At 42.8% G+C, this 16,186-nt stretch overlaps 3 protein-coding genes across 3 annotated transcripts; all 3 read right to left on the minus strand.

Moving 5' to 3' along the window:
• Window positions 1-442: 442 nt before the first annotated feature.
• Window positions 443-3,656, minus strand: gjb3 (gap junction protein beta 3). The gene is made up of 2 exons (XM_052086505.1): window positions 3,297-3,656; window positions 443-2,192 (listed from the first exon to the last, which is right to left on the minus strand). The coding sequence occupies exon 2, from the start codon at window positions 2,130-2,132 to the stop codon at window positions 1,269-1,271; it is 864 nt and encodes a 287-aa protein (XP_051942465.1). The 5' UTR covers window positions 2,133-2,192; window positions 3,297-3,656; the 3' UTR covers window positions 443-1,268.
• A 5,467-nt stretch (window positions 3,657-9,123) lies between these two features.
• gjb10 (gap junction protein beta 10) lies at window positions 9,124-12,002 on the minus strand. The gene is made up of 2 exons (XM_052086507.1): window positions 11,778-12,002; window positions 9,124-11,278 (listed from the first exon to the last, which is right to left on the minus strand). The coding sequence occupies exon 2, from the start codon at window positions 11,247-11,249 to the stop codon at window positions 10,464-10,466; it is 786 nt and encodes a 261-aa protein (XP_051942467.1). The 5' UTR covers window positions 11,250-11,278; window positions 11,778-12,002; the 3' UTR covers window positions 9,124-10,463.
• A 526-nt stretch (window positions 12,003-12,528) lies between these two features.
• On the minus strand, window positions 12,529-15,784 carry ppie (peptidylprolyl isomerase E (cyclophilin E)). Its single transcript, XM_052086504.1, has 10 exons — window positions 15,694-15,784; window positions 15,304-15,402; window positions 15,159-15,202; window positions 14,910-14,936; window positions 14,728-14,809; window positions 14,540-14,640; window positions 14,344-14,467; window positions 13,332-13,517; window positions 13,069-13,211; window positions 12,529-12,733 (listed from the first exon to the last, which is right to left on the minus strand). Exons 1-10 carry the CDS (start codon window positions 15,722-15,724, stop codon window positions 12,665-12,667), a joined length of 906 nt encoding a protein of 301 aa, XP_051942464.1. The 5' UTR covers window positions 15,725-15,784; the 3' UTR covers window positions 12,529-12,664.
• Between the last annotated feature and the right edge of the window lie 402 nt (window positions 15,785-16,186).

Consider the following 16,186-nt stretch of genomic DNA (forward strand, 5'->3'; position numbering starts at 1 on the left):
GGCCACCAACATTTAGGATTGTACAATGTTTTTGTGTACATCGTAATGTTCATTGTTGTTTGTTTACATCCCTGCCCTAGTTGTTTTTTTTTGTGGAAGACGCACCATCGTTGATACAGTTACATGAACTTTTGTTATTCATACAAACTAGTACACTCTTGGATCACATCCATTATAGTTGCCCACCTATCTTAGGTATACTTGAACGCCATAGGGGCATGTTATTGTTTGACGTGATCGTGTCTTAATCCCGATGCCGTGCATCGGAACAAATATCGGAGCTAGCACATGAGAGACAGGGAAGTCCTTGACTTCTACTCCATCAATCGATCCAGAGGTTTTATTTTAAACCACATAATATTATTGCAAGGGTTGCATTGAGACAATTCGTCACACACAGACACACACACACAGTACCGGTACATTAGGTCGACTAAAGTCATATGTTCAATAAATTTATTATGTATAAAAATAAACAACTTGTCAAAATTACATATCATACGTTCTTGGGGGATTGTAGCATTAGCCAACACATCACGAACAGCAGCAGTCCTTTCGGCTGGTTTAAATCAACAGTGGTCACTGAGGTTGTTGACTAAAAAGCCCAAACAAATGCAAAATGAGAGACTGCTTGTAAGAAAGACATGAATGTGCCTGTTATCACCCTCATAATTCCAGACACTCACCCCCCCCCCAAAAAAAAAAAAAGTGAAAAACGAGTTTTGAGCCAGTTAACTTACTTTCAGTTACAGTTGTCAGCCATAGTGGTGTGCCCACATTCCAGAATCATTACCACTCTCCAGTGACTTGAGCTCTGCTTGCAGGTGTTACCAGCACATCAGAATTGCATTGAAAAGCTGGATGAAATGTACAGAGGAATGAATGGCACGGTACGTTCCAACCTCTTCAGGTGTCTCTACTGTCCACTTCCAATAAGTGGAGGGAATAATGTGTGGCGGGATGACTTTGAAAAGGCCTACAACCTTTATTGTATTCCAAACGAATCCCACATATGATAGAGGAATTAATCTGGCAAAGATGAGACGTACATATTGTGGAGGTTGACATGGAAATCCAAGTTCACATGCTCAGAAAGAGTCGAAAGATGTGGACGCGGGGGCACACAGCGTAGTCCAGTGCTCAATGGCTCAAGTTACAGGGGCTGACACACACTATGGTTTGGCCATAGATCTAAATGTGTTTTAAGCCTGCAAGTGAGTCATAGCCCAAGCACAACTGATAGTTTTCAGTCTCTTTTGGTTTGTCTCTCAGCAAGGAGTAGACAAATTTGGAGCAGAGGCCCGAATCTTGTCGTCAATCTTCAATGTGGACAATCTGTACTCTGGCTTGTTTGCAGACTTGAAGGATGGAGGCTTATCCTTCAGGGCCACCTTAGACGGAGGCTGGACGCAGTTGTTAAATATGTCATCCATGTAGTCGTCCTGGGGGACGGGGAGGTTATTTTTGGGCCGACTGTTCTTGTTGGCAATTCGCACGATTCTCTTGGAGATGAGGTAAATGATCTCACAGATATTGAGGACGATGCAGAGCGCAGAAGCGCCCACCATGAAGTAGGTGAACACTTTCTTCTCGGTGGGATGACCGATGTAGCAGTCCACTATGTTGGGGCAAGGTGACACCTCACACTTGACCAGCCTGGGCAGATAGAAGCTGTCGTAGACATGGTGGAGGATGTAGAGGAAGGCGATCTCAATGGCCGTCTTGACAAAGAGACTGATCAGGTAGGTCCACCACAGGCCGCCGTGCTTCTTGCCCGTGTTGTTGTACAGCTTGGTGTTCTCGCCGTGCTTGGCTCTGTGCTTGCGTTCGCGGTCATCACGGTAGGCCACGTGCATGACCACCATGAAGGACGGGCAGGTGATGAAAATCAGCTGCAGCGCCCACAGGCGGATATGCGAGATGGGGAAGAAGTGATCATAGCAGACGTTGGAGCATCCTGGCTGCTTGGTGTTGCAGTCAAAGTCCTTTTGCTCATCGCCCCACACCCGTTCGGCCGCCACTACATATACCATCACTCTGAACACAAACACCACAGAGAGCCAGATGCGCCCAAAGGCTGTGGAATATTTGTTCACCCCACTCAGGAGGGCTTGGAATGTCTTCCAGTCCATGACTTGTGCAGTTGGTCAGATGTGTCTTCGATGGAGTTCTTATTCTTTACAGGCTTCTGTCTTAAGGGGCGAGGAGAGGACCTTTTAGAATAATTAACTGATCAACATTTGAACTCAGGCACATCATGCAACCCCATGAGGGACAGTTTAAAGCGCTTCAGGTAAAAAAAAAAAGAGTAATGTGCGAAAACTGACCAAATGTCACCCGAGTTATGCCCACTTCAACCACTGCAAATATGATAATTGCTCAGATATTTTGGATTTTATGGACAATTTTATGAGGGAAATCCTGACCCTTCAAAAAAATCTCAAATATTATCGTTATGATCATTTGAGAGGTTGAAGAAGGCATAAGTACAGATGTCCACATTAATTTGGGTGTCGATTAATTGCAGTGTTTTAAAGCAACATGGAACTTTTAATCTACGGTGAGCACCTATGGAGAGCAAAAGGCTTAATTGCCCCCCCCCCCCCAAAAAAATAAATTGAGGCAATCATTGTGATATTTCCAGAGGTTGGATTTTAGTGATGGTTGATCCCAGTTTTTTGACATGAAGCACCATTAATTAGGCTTACGTTAAGCATTTTAGACTGTCCCCACAACGACATGAAGAGGCATCCTTGAAACCAATCCTTGAACTTAATGTCCTTATTTAACAAAGAAGAATGTGTCAATGTCTTCAAAATGATGCAAATAAATGAAATGTGTTGTACTCTTTGTGGCAACACAAGATTCAAGGAAGAAAAGAAGTTTTTGAACCTGTGTGTTATTTTTTATACAGTACACTAAAATCTTCGCCGTGATCTATGAGAAACGTTTGTGACTTTCAGGCCTTTAACTTGAATAACCTGACTTCTGCACAGACAGGTCGAATATAGTATAGATTTGAAGTGCGAATTAAAAATTCGTAACGCTATAATGTCGCCAAAATATTAAAAATTCCTCCAAAACGACGCTTAATTACACTCGAGCCTCTCTCTCGATTTCATGGTATCGATTCTAGTTTAAAACAAGTCGAATGACCACTCTAACAAGTATAAAATCGTGTAAAGCAACAACACTGGGAATTGTTTCGAGGACGTTTCCATTTGTTCACAAACACGCGAATTTACAAAGTGGCCACAAACGCACCATGGGAAGCTGAAAACGTGTTTTCGTCTTACCAAAAGATGTCTTAGTCCATTTGTTGCGAAGACGGTTTGATCAAACGCGTGGCCAACACATTTGTCGATTATTTGACGATCCTTTTTTAGCCGTGAAACACAAAGAGTGTCCGTGCGCGCAGGTAGAGGAGCGCAGGCTTGAGAAATGCGCCTGTGGGTGTGGTTTCGAAAGTCGGAAAAAGAAGACGGACTGGAGCGAACCCAGATGTTCCTGCCAACTCCGCCTGGCTCGCGCTCGTCATTCACACTACTGTTAACATTACACAGCACACTTCTAAGTAAGAATATTGTTTCATTACGCTGTTGACACTTAAGCACCTTTTCCACCCGTGTCTTCTCAGATTAAGGTTTGCTTGTTCTTTATGTGATTGTCATGTTTTGTTTTTTTTTTTGTAATCATGTGTTGTTTGCTCTCTGTGCAACCAGGAACCAAAGACTTTAGTCCTGACTTGTTTCCACTTGCTTCATACTGAGACAGACACACCCTCCACCGAATACATTTTTTTCACCTGAACGGAGAAGATCAAGCATGAAAGGCAGGTTGCTATTGTGTTTCTCCCCTGAGTCTGGCTGTGCGTCATCATTCACTGGGGGTTGGCGTCACGCCTTGATATTCGCACAATACTTAGACAACCACACCGCTCACAAAAAGCCTAGAGGTATTTTGCTTCTGGGTTAAAGGATGAAAATGAATGCAATATTAACCTAATATGATCTTCTATACATTTTTTTGAAAGCACATGTCCAACTGTTTGATGTTTCAACGCTTCAAAAATAGAACGACAATTTTTACTGTAGGTGTTGGATGGAAATTTCCAAAGCTGTCCACTTCTATACCTTTCTGTGACTCTTCCAGTCTCTCTGTTGCAACCGATGATATCCTGACACTCTCAGCCCAGTGACTTATTTCCTCTAGGACATTCACTGTTTGAAGCCCCGCAATTGTCAGGTGTGGTCTTGTTAAAATCTAAACATTTGTAAAAAATTCCTGCATGGAAGAACAAACACAAAAACGATACCATAAAATAATTAATGCGTATTTTAACCAGTTGATGGACAGGAGTTGCAACAGTGGGCAGCTTATCATGTTATCACGTTACCGGATGCATGAAAGCGTTAGAATAGGGCTTTAATTTTTAATCAGCCTGTATATTGATAGAATCGGGCCCCACCCTCCTATGACATAATTTGAAAATTTTCCTATTTAAAAAAAAAAAGCAATCCAAATTTCTACATGTGTGGGTGTTATTTATTTATTTGACAGTTTTTTGTTTTTTTTAAGACTCTTAAGTCTTGAAAATGGTTGCGCTCTTTCATGATTCACGTTAATGGCTGAAAATCGTTTTGGGGGTCTCCTGAAAAGTGTTCATTTTGGAGGTACAAGAATTCCACCCGATACCGGTGATATGTGAACCAAAGCCATTATTCGGGCCCTCTTGGAATTGCATTGTTTATTAATATTTGGGGGCGGGGGGGGGGTCAAACAGTCCTGAAAACAGACTGAATTTTGCTCATATACATTAGGGATGTGAATCTCAGCACTGAGGACGATTCGATACACATCTCGATGCACTGCCAGCGATGCGATACTTAAACGATACATGGAATTTTCTGGCGATACGATGCGATATGTTTCACCGTCGTCACGATGCGAAACGATGCGATACACATTAAGTTCAAATCAATGCGATGCGATACCTAAACGATACATGGAATTTTCTGGCGATACGATGCGATACGTTTCACCGTCGTCACGATGCGATATGATGCGATACACATTAAGTTCAAATCAATGCGATGCGATACGATACAATGCAATTTGTTGCGATATTGTGCAATTAAACATGATGCAAATAAGCAAAGAAAAAAGCTTTTAAAAAGATGGAATTCAGTATGGTATTACAAAAAGGATACCACTTTATTCCTTATAAACAGTAGAACTTGTAAAACAACTTATTTAAGCCCTTTCACAATTGGGTTTTGTGCAAAGAAAATGTAAACAATTTGGCACCTGAGACTCACAGCTGTTGCTATAGTGTAAACATAAAGAGACTATTCTCACTGAGTGTCTTGTATGAAATATATATATATATATAAATATATAAATATATATATATATATATATATATATATATATATGTGTGTGTATATATATATACTGTATATATATTCATTCATTCATTCATCTTCCGAGCCGCTTGATCCTCACTAGGGTCGCGGGGGGGTGCTGGAGCCTATCCCAGCCGTCTTCGGGCAGTAGGCGGGGGACACCCTGAATCGGTTGCCAGCCAATCGCAGGGCACACAGAAACAAACAACCATTTGCACTCACACTCACACCTAGGGACAATTTAGAGTGTTCAATCAGCCTGCCATGCATGTTTTTGGAATGTGGGAGGAAACCGGAGCACCCGGAGAAAACCCACGCTGGCCCGGGGAGAACATGCAAACTCCACACAGGGAGGCCGGACCTGGAATCGAACCCGGTACCTCTGCACTGTGAAGCCGACGTGCTAACCACTGGCCTACCGGGCCGCATATATATATATATATATTTATATATATATATATACTGTGAAGCCGACGTACTAACCACTGGACTACCGGGCCGCATATATATATATAGTCCAGTGGTTAGTACGTCGGCTTCACAGTGCAGAGGTACCGGGTTCGATTCCAGGTCCGGCCTCCCTGTGTGGAGTTTGCATATATATATATATATATATATATATATATATATATATATATATATATATATATATATATATATATATATATATATATATATATATATATATATATATATATATATATATATATATATATTCATATATATATATATATATATATATATATATGAATGAGAATCTATAGCGCAAGATGTCCACCCATCCACTGTAAGTGCAACTCTTTGTGCACTGTTCAGCGACACAGTAATCTCACTTCTTACTTTGTTGTACACATCGGGAATATGTAAGTGAACACAGACCTGTCTGGTATTTTATACCTGGGTTCCAAAACGTGCACGAGCTGTCTGAAACCCTCGTTGTCCACCTCGCTAAGGCTGGAGGTCTTTGCATATGAAATAAGCAGTGACCTTAGTTATAGCCATTGCGCGGTCACAGTGAGTTGCAAGGGGACTCCCAAAATAAGAGGCATTTTTTTTTTCTGATCCTGACCTGGTTTACCAAGAGTTTCTCCGGTGTCCGACGAGGAACTGGGCGTGGAAGCGGGGGAGCGGGAGGGAAATTTGTCGGTGATCTGGTGCCATCGTTTTAAGTGGGTCTGCATATTTGTGGTGCTGCCGTTGTATGGCTTCTTAGTGCGACATTCCTTGCAAATTACGGAGGTTTTATCAAGCTTTCCGTCTTTCTTTTCGAAGCCGTAGTATTTCCAAACATAAGATTTGAATGTTGCGGCTGCATTAAATATAGTAGTTTCCTCGCCTCCCCTTGCGCTAACTTCCATAATGTTTCGCTAGTTGTGTACTGGACTGTATGTGACGAACGGCTACCGTCCGTATTCAACACAAAACGCAAAGCAATGGTGGTGCATTCATTGCGCCTAGGAAAGGGCAGAAAGGTGACATTTAACATGAATAAAACGGCGCTTGAATCGAATTTTACCGATACCCATCAATGCATCGTGTTGAATCGCGATTTCACCCGTCAATCGCGTCGTACCCAGTGAATGAGCCGATGCACTCGGATCGCGCACGTGCGCATCAATGTATCGATTAATATCGATTATTTTCCACACCCTTAATATACATAGACTTGTAGGGCGGCCTGGTGGTCCAATGGTTCGTGGATTGTGCAGCACATTGTGCTCACAGTGCAGAGGTGCAGGGTTCGATTCTGACTCTGGCCTTCCTGTGTGGATTTTGCATGTTCTCCCCGTGCCTGTTTGGGTTTTCTCCGGGTACTCCAGTTTCCTCCCATATTGCAAAAAACATGCATTGCAGGTTAATGGAACACTTGAAATTGTCCCTTGGTGTGAGTGTGAGCGCAGATTGTTGTTCGTCTTTGTGTGCCATGCGATTGGCTGGCAACCAGTTCAGGGTGTACCCTGCCTACTGCCTGAGGACAACTGGGATAAGCTCTGACACGGCCCACAACTTGCCAGGATAAATCGATTGAAAAATGGATGGATGGATGGATTTACCCTGGTAAAAATGTATTTCATTTACAAGTCCCCAACACAAAGCCCCAAAACTCATTCAATAGAACCTCCTGGAAAATAAGATAATTTTCCCGCTTTCCCGTTTCAACAACCCTCAAGGACGCATGCATGAAATTTAAGAGGAAGTTGGCCCTTTTTGGATTGAAACAGCCGTTGACTGGAACCTCAGAGATGGCGCCTAATTTTTTGTGAAACCTCTCAAGTCTTAATCGCTCTTCCATTGTCCAAATACTTTTAAACTGCAAAAGGATTGATAAACAAACAAAAGCCAGCAAGCGTTGTCTTGTCTGTGGAGATTCCGAGCCATCTACGTCATAATTGCAGCTGGATTTAGCAAGCAGGTCAACACTTGTACACTGGAGTTTGTTTTCAGCAGACATGTTTATCATAATATTCCATTATTAATGTTAGCAAAAAAGCCACTTCATTAGTTGACTATTCATATCAAATCCCCTTCAAGTCCAATCAAGCCCCAGCAAGGATTGTCTAACAGCCAAACACTCTCAACCAAGCCCATAAATTCAAGGATGACTTTCCATTTGCTAACTCACAATGATTCAACACGGAAACTGGTACAATGTCACCAGGAAGCCTTGATGAGCATGCAAACACTGAAAATATTTTTACATCCTTCTCCTACCTCTGAGAAAATGTGGCACACACTTCCTATACTCATAAAAAAAACACTTTGAGGCTTTGTAAAATTTTGGGCGGCTCAATGCGTTGAAAAATTTCAGGGCAAGTAAACAATGTGGCTGCTGTCAGCGAAATGAGGAATTCTGAAATATCAAAACAGAAACCTCTCAGAGGTCTGGCAGCTGTGAGCTAAAACTCACAGAAGATCACCAGATTTCCAAAGTGACTTGTGATGTTTGTGCGCGCTTGATGTGAATACACACGCTTTACTAAAACGGAATATTTTAGCTAGGGAGGGGGGGAAGGGTGAAACACTTGCTTTTCAGCTACAACTGAAGAACTGGTCCAGTCAGTTTGTCGGGACACACCTGGAGGAATGCATTGATTTACCGTACGCAACATCTTCCAGCGTGTTTCGACAAGATCAACCCACACAACAACGTCACGACGCTGAGTCGGCGGAGTAAGGGAATATAATGGCAGGATGGAAAAAAAAAAGCTAGCACCAGGAAGAGATATCCAGAAAATTCCCTTGATTTACAGCACGTTAGGGAGCCACACAGCTGTGATTTTTTTTGGGGGGGGGGGGTAAACAAGGACAAACATATACTGGAGCAAGCTTGTAGTTTGACATGAAGAGGCCACACGTGAAGCATCGAGCAAAGACAAGATCTCCACGGCGCTACATTAACACGTTCAACTCCACATGTGGAGTCAAACGTGAGCAATTCTGATGATATAAGCTTTGCTTTTGCACTCAGCCTAGACAAACTTCGCAGGGAAAATACAAAGAATAATCAATCGACTGTCAGAACGGGCAAAAAATTCCTTCGCTGGGTGGGCCTACGCGTCACCGGAGATGACTCAAACCAAGGAGCACAAGGCTCCTCCTTTTATTTCTCCTTCTCACAGTACCAATGAAGCTAAATAACGAACGAGGGTGTTGCAACATGGCGGACGAAACATCTTTTTTTTTTTTTGAGAAACAAAGCAAGATAGAACTCAAGAAGTGGAAAACAAGTCTCTTTAATGCAAATAAACATCCTGAACATCTTAACAGTGTAAAAACAAGCAACTTGAATCTTTCATATTACAGTGGTGATAAATTACAAGCACAGTATAAGACAATGGAAGCAAATGGACACGCGCAGATATAAACACACGCATTGTGGACAAAAGTATTGGGACGTGACCACACCGCAAGTAAAAAGTGGATTGAAGATGTTCCAGATTCCACTTGTTTGGGAATTATGCTTAGCTCATCGTCTCTATGTGATGGCAGCGACTGTCATGGTTTAACTTAACAGTCAATTCAATAATGGTTAGGAAAACGGTGCAGAAGCGATTTTGAGCGCTCAATTATCGCAACTGAAGCAAAACGGAGTGCCCCACTTGGTTGCAAACAGCATTTGATTTGGTCTCAACTCGTTACGCTCGTACACTAGCTCAGCTTTGCAAAGTTGAGTACAACAATACTGGCATGGAAACAGGAGTTCAGAACATTCTAAGATGTGGAGTCTACCCCAGCAGACTGGGATAGATGTAGGCTACACACACAGCACAAACAATGTACATAAACAAGCATTCACGCTCACATTCACAACATTGGCCTTTAGAATCAAACGTGTTTTGGGAATTTGGGAGGAAGACGTAGAAGACCTGCGCAAAAACAGGGGAAACGAGATTCAACCCCCAAACGTCACAACTCCTCATCCACCGTTCTGCCCGTTCACCTGCGTGTTAGCTGATTGTTCATTCACCCCCCGAGCTGATCCAGAAAATGTTATCAAATGCTAAACCCCAGTTCAGGGCTTTCAAGTTCTCCTAAAATCAGCTGGTTTTTATTTGCTCCCACAGCGTTTGAAGAACATAAATTCTTAATTCATTTCGAAAAATGCAGTTTCAGAGAGTATCAATGAGTCTGGCCCAGTCTGTAATTAACTGGATGAAGAGCAGAGTCTCAAGAGTTTTGTCGGTGCGGTGTATGTGCGATTTGAAAAGACTGTATAATTTGAATGAAAACATTTGGAGGTTTGGCACTGCTCAGAGGAAAATCTTACACAGAAACCGCGTGTGTGTGTGGATCTGTGTGAGACCACACTCTCCAAATCACAGAATGACTCATGTATGGTCCAAAAGCCCGCTTCACATAAAAGTGACTTTCTCGCTTTGTCTCTCAAAATGTCACTAAAAGCACTACTTTGACGGGCCATTGCGGGGCAAGTACCTCAAATTTCCAGACAATAAGAAGTCAGTAAAGATCATTTTCTCACGTCATTAAAAAAAAAAGTGCCTGCCTTGTCAAGTCTTTACCTGAAAGAAAGAAAAAAAAACAACATAAAACAAAATTTCAAGATACGAACACGCTATACGCCGGAGCAGGTGTGATCGGCGTGTTCTTTTTGGGCATCTTGAGAGCGCTTGATTCCATCAAGTTGCTGTGACTGGTGGGCACCATGTGGTGAGAGTGATGATAGACACCGCTGAAGATCTCGCGGCAGCGTTTGCCCACCAAGTAGATAATCTCCAAAATAGAGAGGAAGATGCAGACCAGGCTGGTGACCACCATGAAAATTGTGAAGATTCGTTTCTCAGTGGGCCGGGCGATGAAGCAGTCCACCTTGTTGGGGCACGGCTTCTGTTCGCACTTGATGAGCGAAGGGAAGTCGTAGCCCTCGTAGATGTGGTAAAGGAGGTAGACAAAGGTGGCGTCCACGCCGACTTTAAAGACCAGAGTCAGGACGTAGGTCCACCACAGACCGCCGCGCTTCTTGCCAGTGTTTTGGTAGAGGCGGTGGCAGTCCTCGCCGTACTTGAGGCGGTTCTTGCGTTCGCGGTCCTCCCGGTAGGCCACATGCATCACCACCAGGAACGAGGGGCAGGTGACGAAGATGAGCTGCAGGGCCCACAGCCTCACGTGGGACACGGGGAAGAAGTGGTCATAGCACACGTTGTGGCAACCCGGCTGAGCGGTGTTGCATTTGAAATCCTTCTGCTCGTCACCCCAAACCTTTTCGGCCGCTACCACGAACACCAGCACCCTGAAGACAAACACGATGGAGAGCCACACTCGCCCGAAAGCAGTGGAGTACTTGTTCACACCGCTCAGGAGGCCCTGGAGGAAGCCCCAGTTCATGGTGAATCACTTTCGTTGTGTCTTTCTTCCTGTTGATGAAAGTGGAAAATCATAGGATAAGGGAACAAAACAGGTCACATGTTAGTGGGGCACGACTAGGAAAGCAACATTTTCACACGTTGTGTTCAAGTTTCATGTATGTTAATATTACGGTTATACATTTCAACTTCAGTATGTCCGTGCCAATCAGAGGTGTACGGCTGAAAAGGATCCGCCAAGTTGTGATCTCATGTCACAACTATTTTAAGTTAGTTATTATTTTAACTAAGTTTAAAATGGGCGAAAATAACAGGATTACCGGGAGCTGACTGTAAACGGTGGTTGAATATTTCTCGAGTGGAAAGAATTTCGTCGACTTCTATCAGTCACGTTGCGTTTACGGAACCAGTTAGGTACATTGCAAGGCAAGCCAATCTTAGGCAAATTAGCCGCAGTTCGAACGTCCGCACTCGCTCAAGGCGTTTAACAGAAAGGACGAAAAACCTAAATCGGCCTGGTTTTAATCTTGAATTTGAGTAGGGTACTTACAGTGCAAGACGGAGGAGCAGGACTAGGATGAAGCTTGCCGACGAGGCAATCTGAGCAGTTGTCAACAGGACCGACGAGGAGGGTGGAGCTGTTCCTCTGCCATGTCCTTACAAAATGTAACTCGTCTGCTCAGGTGTGGCAAAGCCATTCCGCCACTGTTGGTCGAAGCGACGACACGCGCACGCTTTTCGCTCTTTTTTCTTCTTCTTTTCTTTACTCCATCTATGTCTGCACTCTGCAGCAGTGCCCATAATGGTGGTTGGGATGTTGGCCGGGCAACAAGAGGTTTCAGTGGATTTCCGACAAAAATCGCTCTCAACATTTTATGTATATATTCACAGCATTACGAGTACTTTTACACACTTTGTTATGGAATAAATGTCGGCTGTCAGAGCAATTTACGAAATAAAAAAGAGGTACCCTCTTCAAATCAACAAATAAAAAGCAGAAATAATAGTTGCCGTCATTTTACCTCAAAATTCATCTTTTTTTTCATGCATTCCAATTGGCTAGCAGATGCTTTTAGGGTAAAACACAATTGCAATGCATTTGCACTACCTAGTGGGGAAAGTTGGTTCACAGTATTTAAGTTTTTTCCAGCCCTTGAACGATCTTCTCTTCTCTTCTCTCTCTCTCTCTCTCGACGTAGGTGGAGTTAAAAAAATACAGTAAGAAGAAAAAATAGCAGCGAGGAGAGGGAGAGAGAGATTTCTCCTCACTGAATACCTTCACCAAGATGGACCACCGAGTCTGACTGTTGCAGTTTCTTTAATTTTAAAAAACAAAACAGTTTGAAATATTTACATTGCAAAATATTTGGACTTAAGGTGTAAAGGACGGCACCTATCACGCACAAAGTCAAACAGGCGCATGAAGTTCGGTTTCTTTTACACACATTCTCCACAGTCTGAGATGATGACTTTCTGCTTTGCCTTGCCGTCTTTTGTTCCCTGAGCCTGCACAACAAAAATGGTAGAGTTTTTGTCAACCAAGAATGCATGTGAAATTGTGATTGCTGTTTTACAACAAGGTAGCACAAAAAACACCAATGTCAACAGTATTAGTGTTTCGCATATGCCCATCATCTTAAATTTGACTGTTTCATCTAAATATGATTCAGATGAATATTTACTGGAAGCTTTTTATCCCACGCCATCCCATCCAAGAATCCCGGCCACGCCCCAGGAAGAGGATGTGTACCAGTATGTCCTTTGCCATCCCTATTTGTCTTATAGACCATCCAGAATCACAGAGTGAAATAAAAAACAAGCGGTTGTCATCTGGCCCTCACCTCCATTGCCCGAAGCACGTCCATCCCCTCCACCAGCTCTCCGAACACCACATGTTTGCCATCCAGCCAGTCTGTTTTGTCAGTGGTGATGAAGAACTGGGAGCCGTTGGTGTTGGTACCAGAGTTGGCCATGGAGAGCTGCCCTGTGTTGACCAGAGACAAAGTGAAGTCACTCTTCCGCGGAATGTGCCAGTGAACAGAAACCATGAAGCTTCAAGTGTATATTAATAATGAGACAACACATTCTAAGGCGAGCCCCTCACCTGGAGCGGTGTGTTTGAGCACAAAGTTTTCATCATCGAACTTCCGGCCATATATGGACTTGCCACCTGTGCCGTTGTGGTTGGTGAAGTCACCTCCTTGGCACATGAACTGGGGAATGATGCGATGAAAGCTGCTTCCTTTGTAACCAAATCCTTTTTCATGTGTGCATAAGCTGCGGAAATTTTCTGTAAAATAAATCAAGTCTCTGTCAATTTGCATCCATGACACAGCATTTCAACTCATCAATGTGCTCAGGGAACATGATGTCCAAGGTGAGAATGGAATCTCGAAGGTAATGAACCTAAGGTTGTACAGTTTCTAATTTGATCACTCATTTTCAGAAGAAAAAACCCTCTACAGTCACACAAAACTTAGTTGAACCACAGTCATGCAAGATGTGACACAATATTATAGCATATTGATTAACCTGAAACGGATCTGTAGCGCAAAATAAAAGTTAAGGACCACTGCTTTTGATAGACCGAGCAGAGAAAGAAAGAAAAAAAATGACTGATGCAGCCAACCTGTGAATTGTGCAGTAGTGTACAATCGGTCCATTATGTTGACATAATGTATGGAAATTGCAATAGGTCCTCCAAAGAAATGAGGTGGAAATGTGCAGGGATGTGCTAATCAGTCTGAAAATATTAGAACGCACGACTTCACATATACATGGGCACAGGCGGGTACAAATGATTTTCAAAATAAAACTTTTTTTCAGCCCTTGGTAATTAATAAAACATTTTTATTCAGTCTCTCTGTGCAGCCCAGTGCCAAATATCATGAAGACCAGTACCAGAGCCGTGATCTAAAGGCTTAACATTGCTTACAGAGTAGAGACCAGTTTTAAGATGGCATCAGATAGATGCTGGAATGGATCCGTTCATTTTCCATCATTTCTGATAGAAAGAGTTTATTTTATTTCACTTTTTCTTCGAGAAGAAACGAATTGTCTCCCGGAATGGATACTATCTACTGTGTTGAAAGCCCAGTGCATTGCAACATACAGACCCGCTGTCATGGGAACAATGTCAGCCCGAAGGAGGAAGCGAAGTCTCCCTGCAGGTTTGTTGCCAATCTTGATGTCCATGTAGACCTGCGGATTAATTCTGCCCTTTTTAGCAGGGGGTTCAGCCTGCAGAGACAAATGATAACAGGCTTCCAATCTGATGCTGCACAATTCCACACAGTAGAGTGTACACTCAACCTCTGGGGCAGCACTTTTGACCCCTTCTCCTGCCACTTCCACCTCAGCATCTTCTATAGTCTTGCCTGAGAACTTCTTCAGCCAGTCGTCATCCGACCACACTAAAGAAAGAGAAGAGAGAATATCAGAATCAAGCGACCTGAGCCCCATTTCAAGAAAATAAACCAGTCAATTACTATGTAGCCAACCTGGTCGAGAGGATCCTTCTTTGATTCTCATTGGCTTGGCGATATTGACACGGACAGTTCGACCGAAAAGCTCAGATTCATTCTAAAACAAGTATGAAAACAACAGAATATTGTAACATGGTAACCTATTTTTTTCCACACAATGCTGATTGTAAATGTCTGCAACGATGCAATGCACTCACCATGTTATCAATAGCTGCAGCAGCATCCTGCACGATCAAGTGGGACATACACAATACTTATTATGAATGTTCACTAAGAATTAAAAAAGATTCATCAACTGTTAAAATATGAGCGAACTGGATGAAGTTATAATGTCTTTGTGGAGAGTAAAATGCTTCAGGTCACACATCAAAATGCAAATTCACGTTTTTAAGACATGACTGTAGTCAGACAGCACAGTTTGTAGACAAGTGTACCCTCAGACATACCTCTGCCAGCTCAAACTCAACAAATGCAAATCCCCTGTGCTTTTCTGAAAATTGAGCAAAGGATTCATAAACATGGTGACAATAAATTATTGAGTGGATACAGATAATGTACGGATAATCAGGGCGGAATGATTATTAACTGTACCTGTCTCATAGTCTAATGGTATTTGGATATCTGTGATGTCTCCAAAGGGGATAAAAGCAGCATGCAACACTTTCTCGTCCACTTCCTCTGCTAGCCCACCTAAAACAAAGACGCAGCAAAATATGTACACAAATAAATTCATACTCCCTTAATTTAAAATTAATAATTTGCCAATGAACTAAGGAATGCCCATTTCAAATGAAAAGCTCCGAACACTGTACGTATTGATCCCGGTAGCTCAAATAGTTTTTGTTATCGTACCGCGTAACCTGTTTCCATAATTTGCACACACCATATTTGCTTATTGTTTAGTGGGGTTTTTTCAGTATTGAGGTCGTCTGAATAAATTTGGTTATTAAACTATGTCGCCGACATGAATCAAGAACTCACCAATATATAAAACTCGTTTGCTTGCCGCCATATTGGAGGGGAGGGTTCAACTTTAACCCCCGGTCTGATTGGTGGAATAAAACTATAAAACACGCCTCCGCCTCTGCGTAGATCCTTGCGTCATCCAACAACGTTGCGGAACGTCACTGTACTGCAAGTGCGCCACATGCCGGCCGTATCAAGCTATCTATCTTTTGTCGACAATACTGTACTGTCATTCTAGGTTGCTCAAATTAATCCGTATCTCTCAACAAACATTAATTAACTGAAACTAACTATCTGATTGACGTCGTCTTTCACTGCCAAAAGCGCAATGCGTAGCGTGTTTTTATTCTGAGAGCCCTGCAAATTGATGGTGACAATTCCTGGGTGTGCCCTGCCTCCTGCTAACAAAAGGCAGCTGGGATTCGTTTCAGTTCACTAGATACGTTATGCAGATGAGGGATGAATGAAATGATGAATAAAATTGATGGATGGATGAATTAATCTTCTA

Source organism: Hippocampus zosterae, chromosome 14 (genome assembly GCF_025434085.1).
Source record: "Hippocampus zosterae strain Florida chromosome 14, ASM2543408v3, whole genome shotgun sequence".
NCBI classification, from domain to species: Eukaryota; Metazoa; Chordata; class Actinopteri; order Syngnathiformes; family Syngnathidae; genus Hippocampus; species Hippocampus zosterae.

What these genes read in the sequence shown, in the direction of transcription:
- gjb3 (XM_052086505.1), bottom strand. Translation starts at nt 2,132, where the DNA reads ATGGACTGGAAGACATTCCAAGCCCTCCTGAGTGGGGTGAACAAATAT.
- gjb10 (XM_052086507.1), bottom strand. Translation starts at nt 11,249, where the DNA reads ATGAACTGGGGCTTCCTCCAGGGCCTCCTGAGCGGTGTGAACAAGTAC.
- ppie (XM_052086504.1), bottom strand. Translation starts at nt 15,724, where the DNA reads ATGGCGGCAAGCAAACGAGTTTTATATATTG. An exon ending in TTGAGTTTGAGCTGGCAGAG is followed by an intron (nt 14,937 to 15,158) that starts GTATGTCTGAGG and finishes TTGATCGTGCAG; the next exon opens with GATGCTGCTGCAGCTATTGA. An exon ending in CATTGTTCCCATGACAGCGG is followed by an intron (nt 13,518 to 14,343) that starts GTCTGTATGTTG and finishes TTTATTTTACAG; the next exon opens with AAAATTTCCGCAGCTTATGC.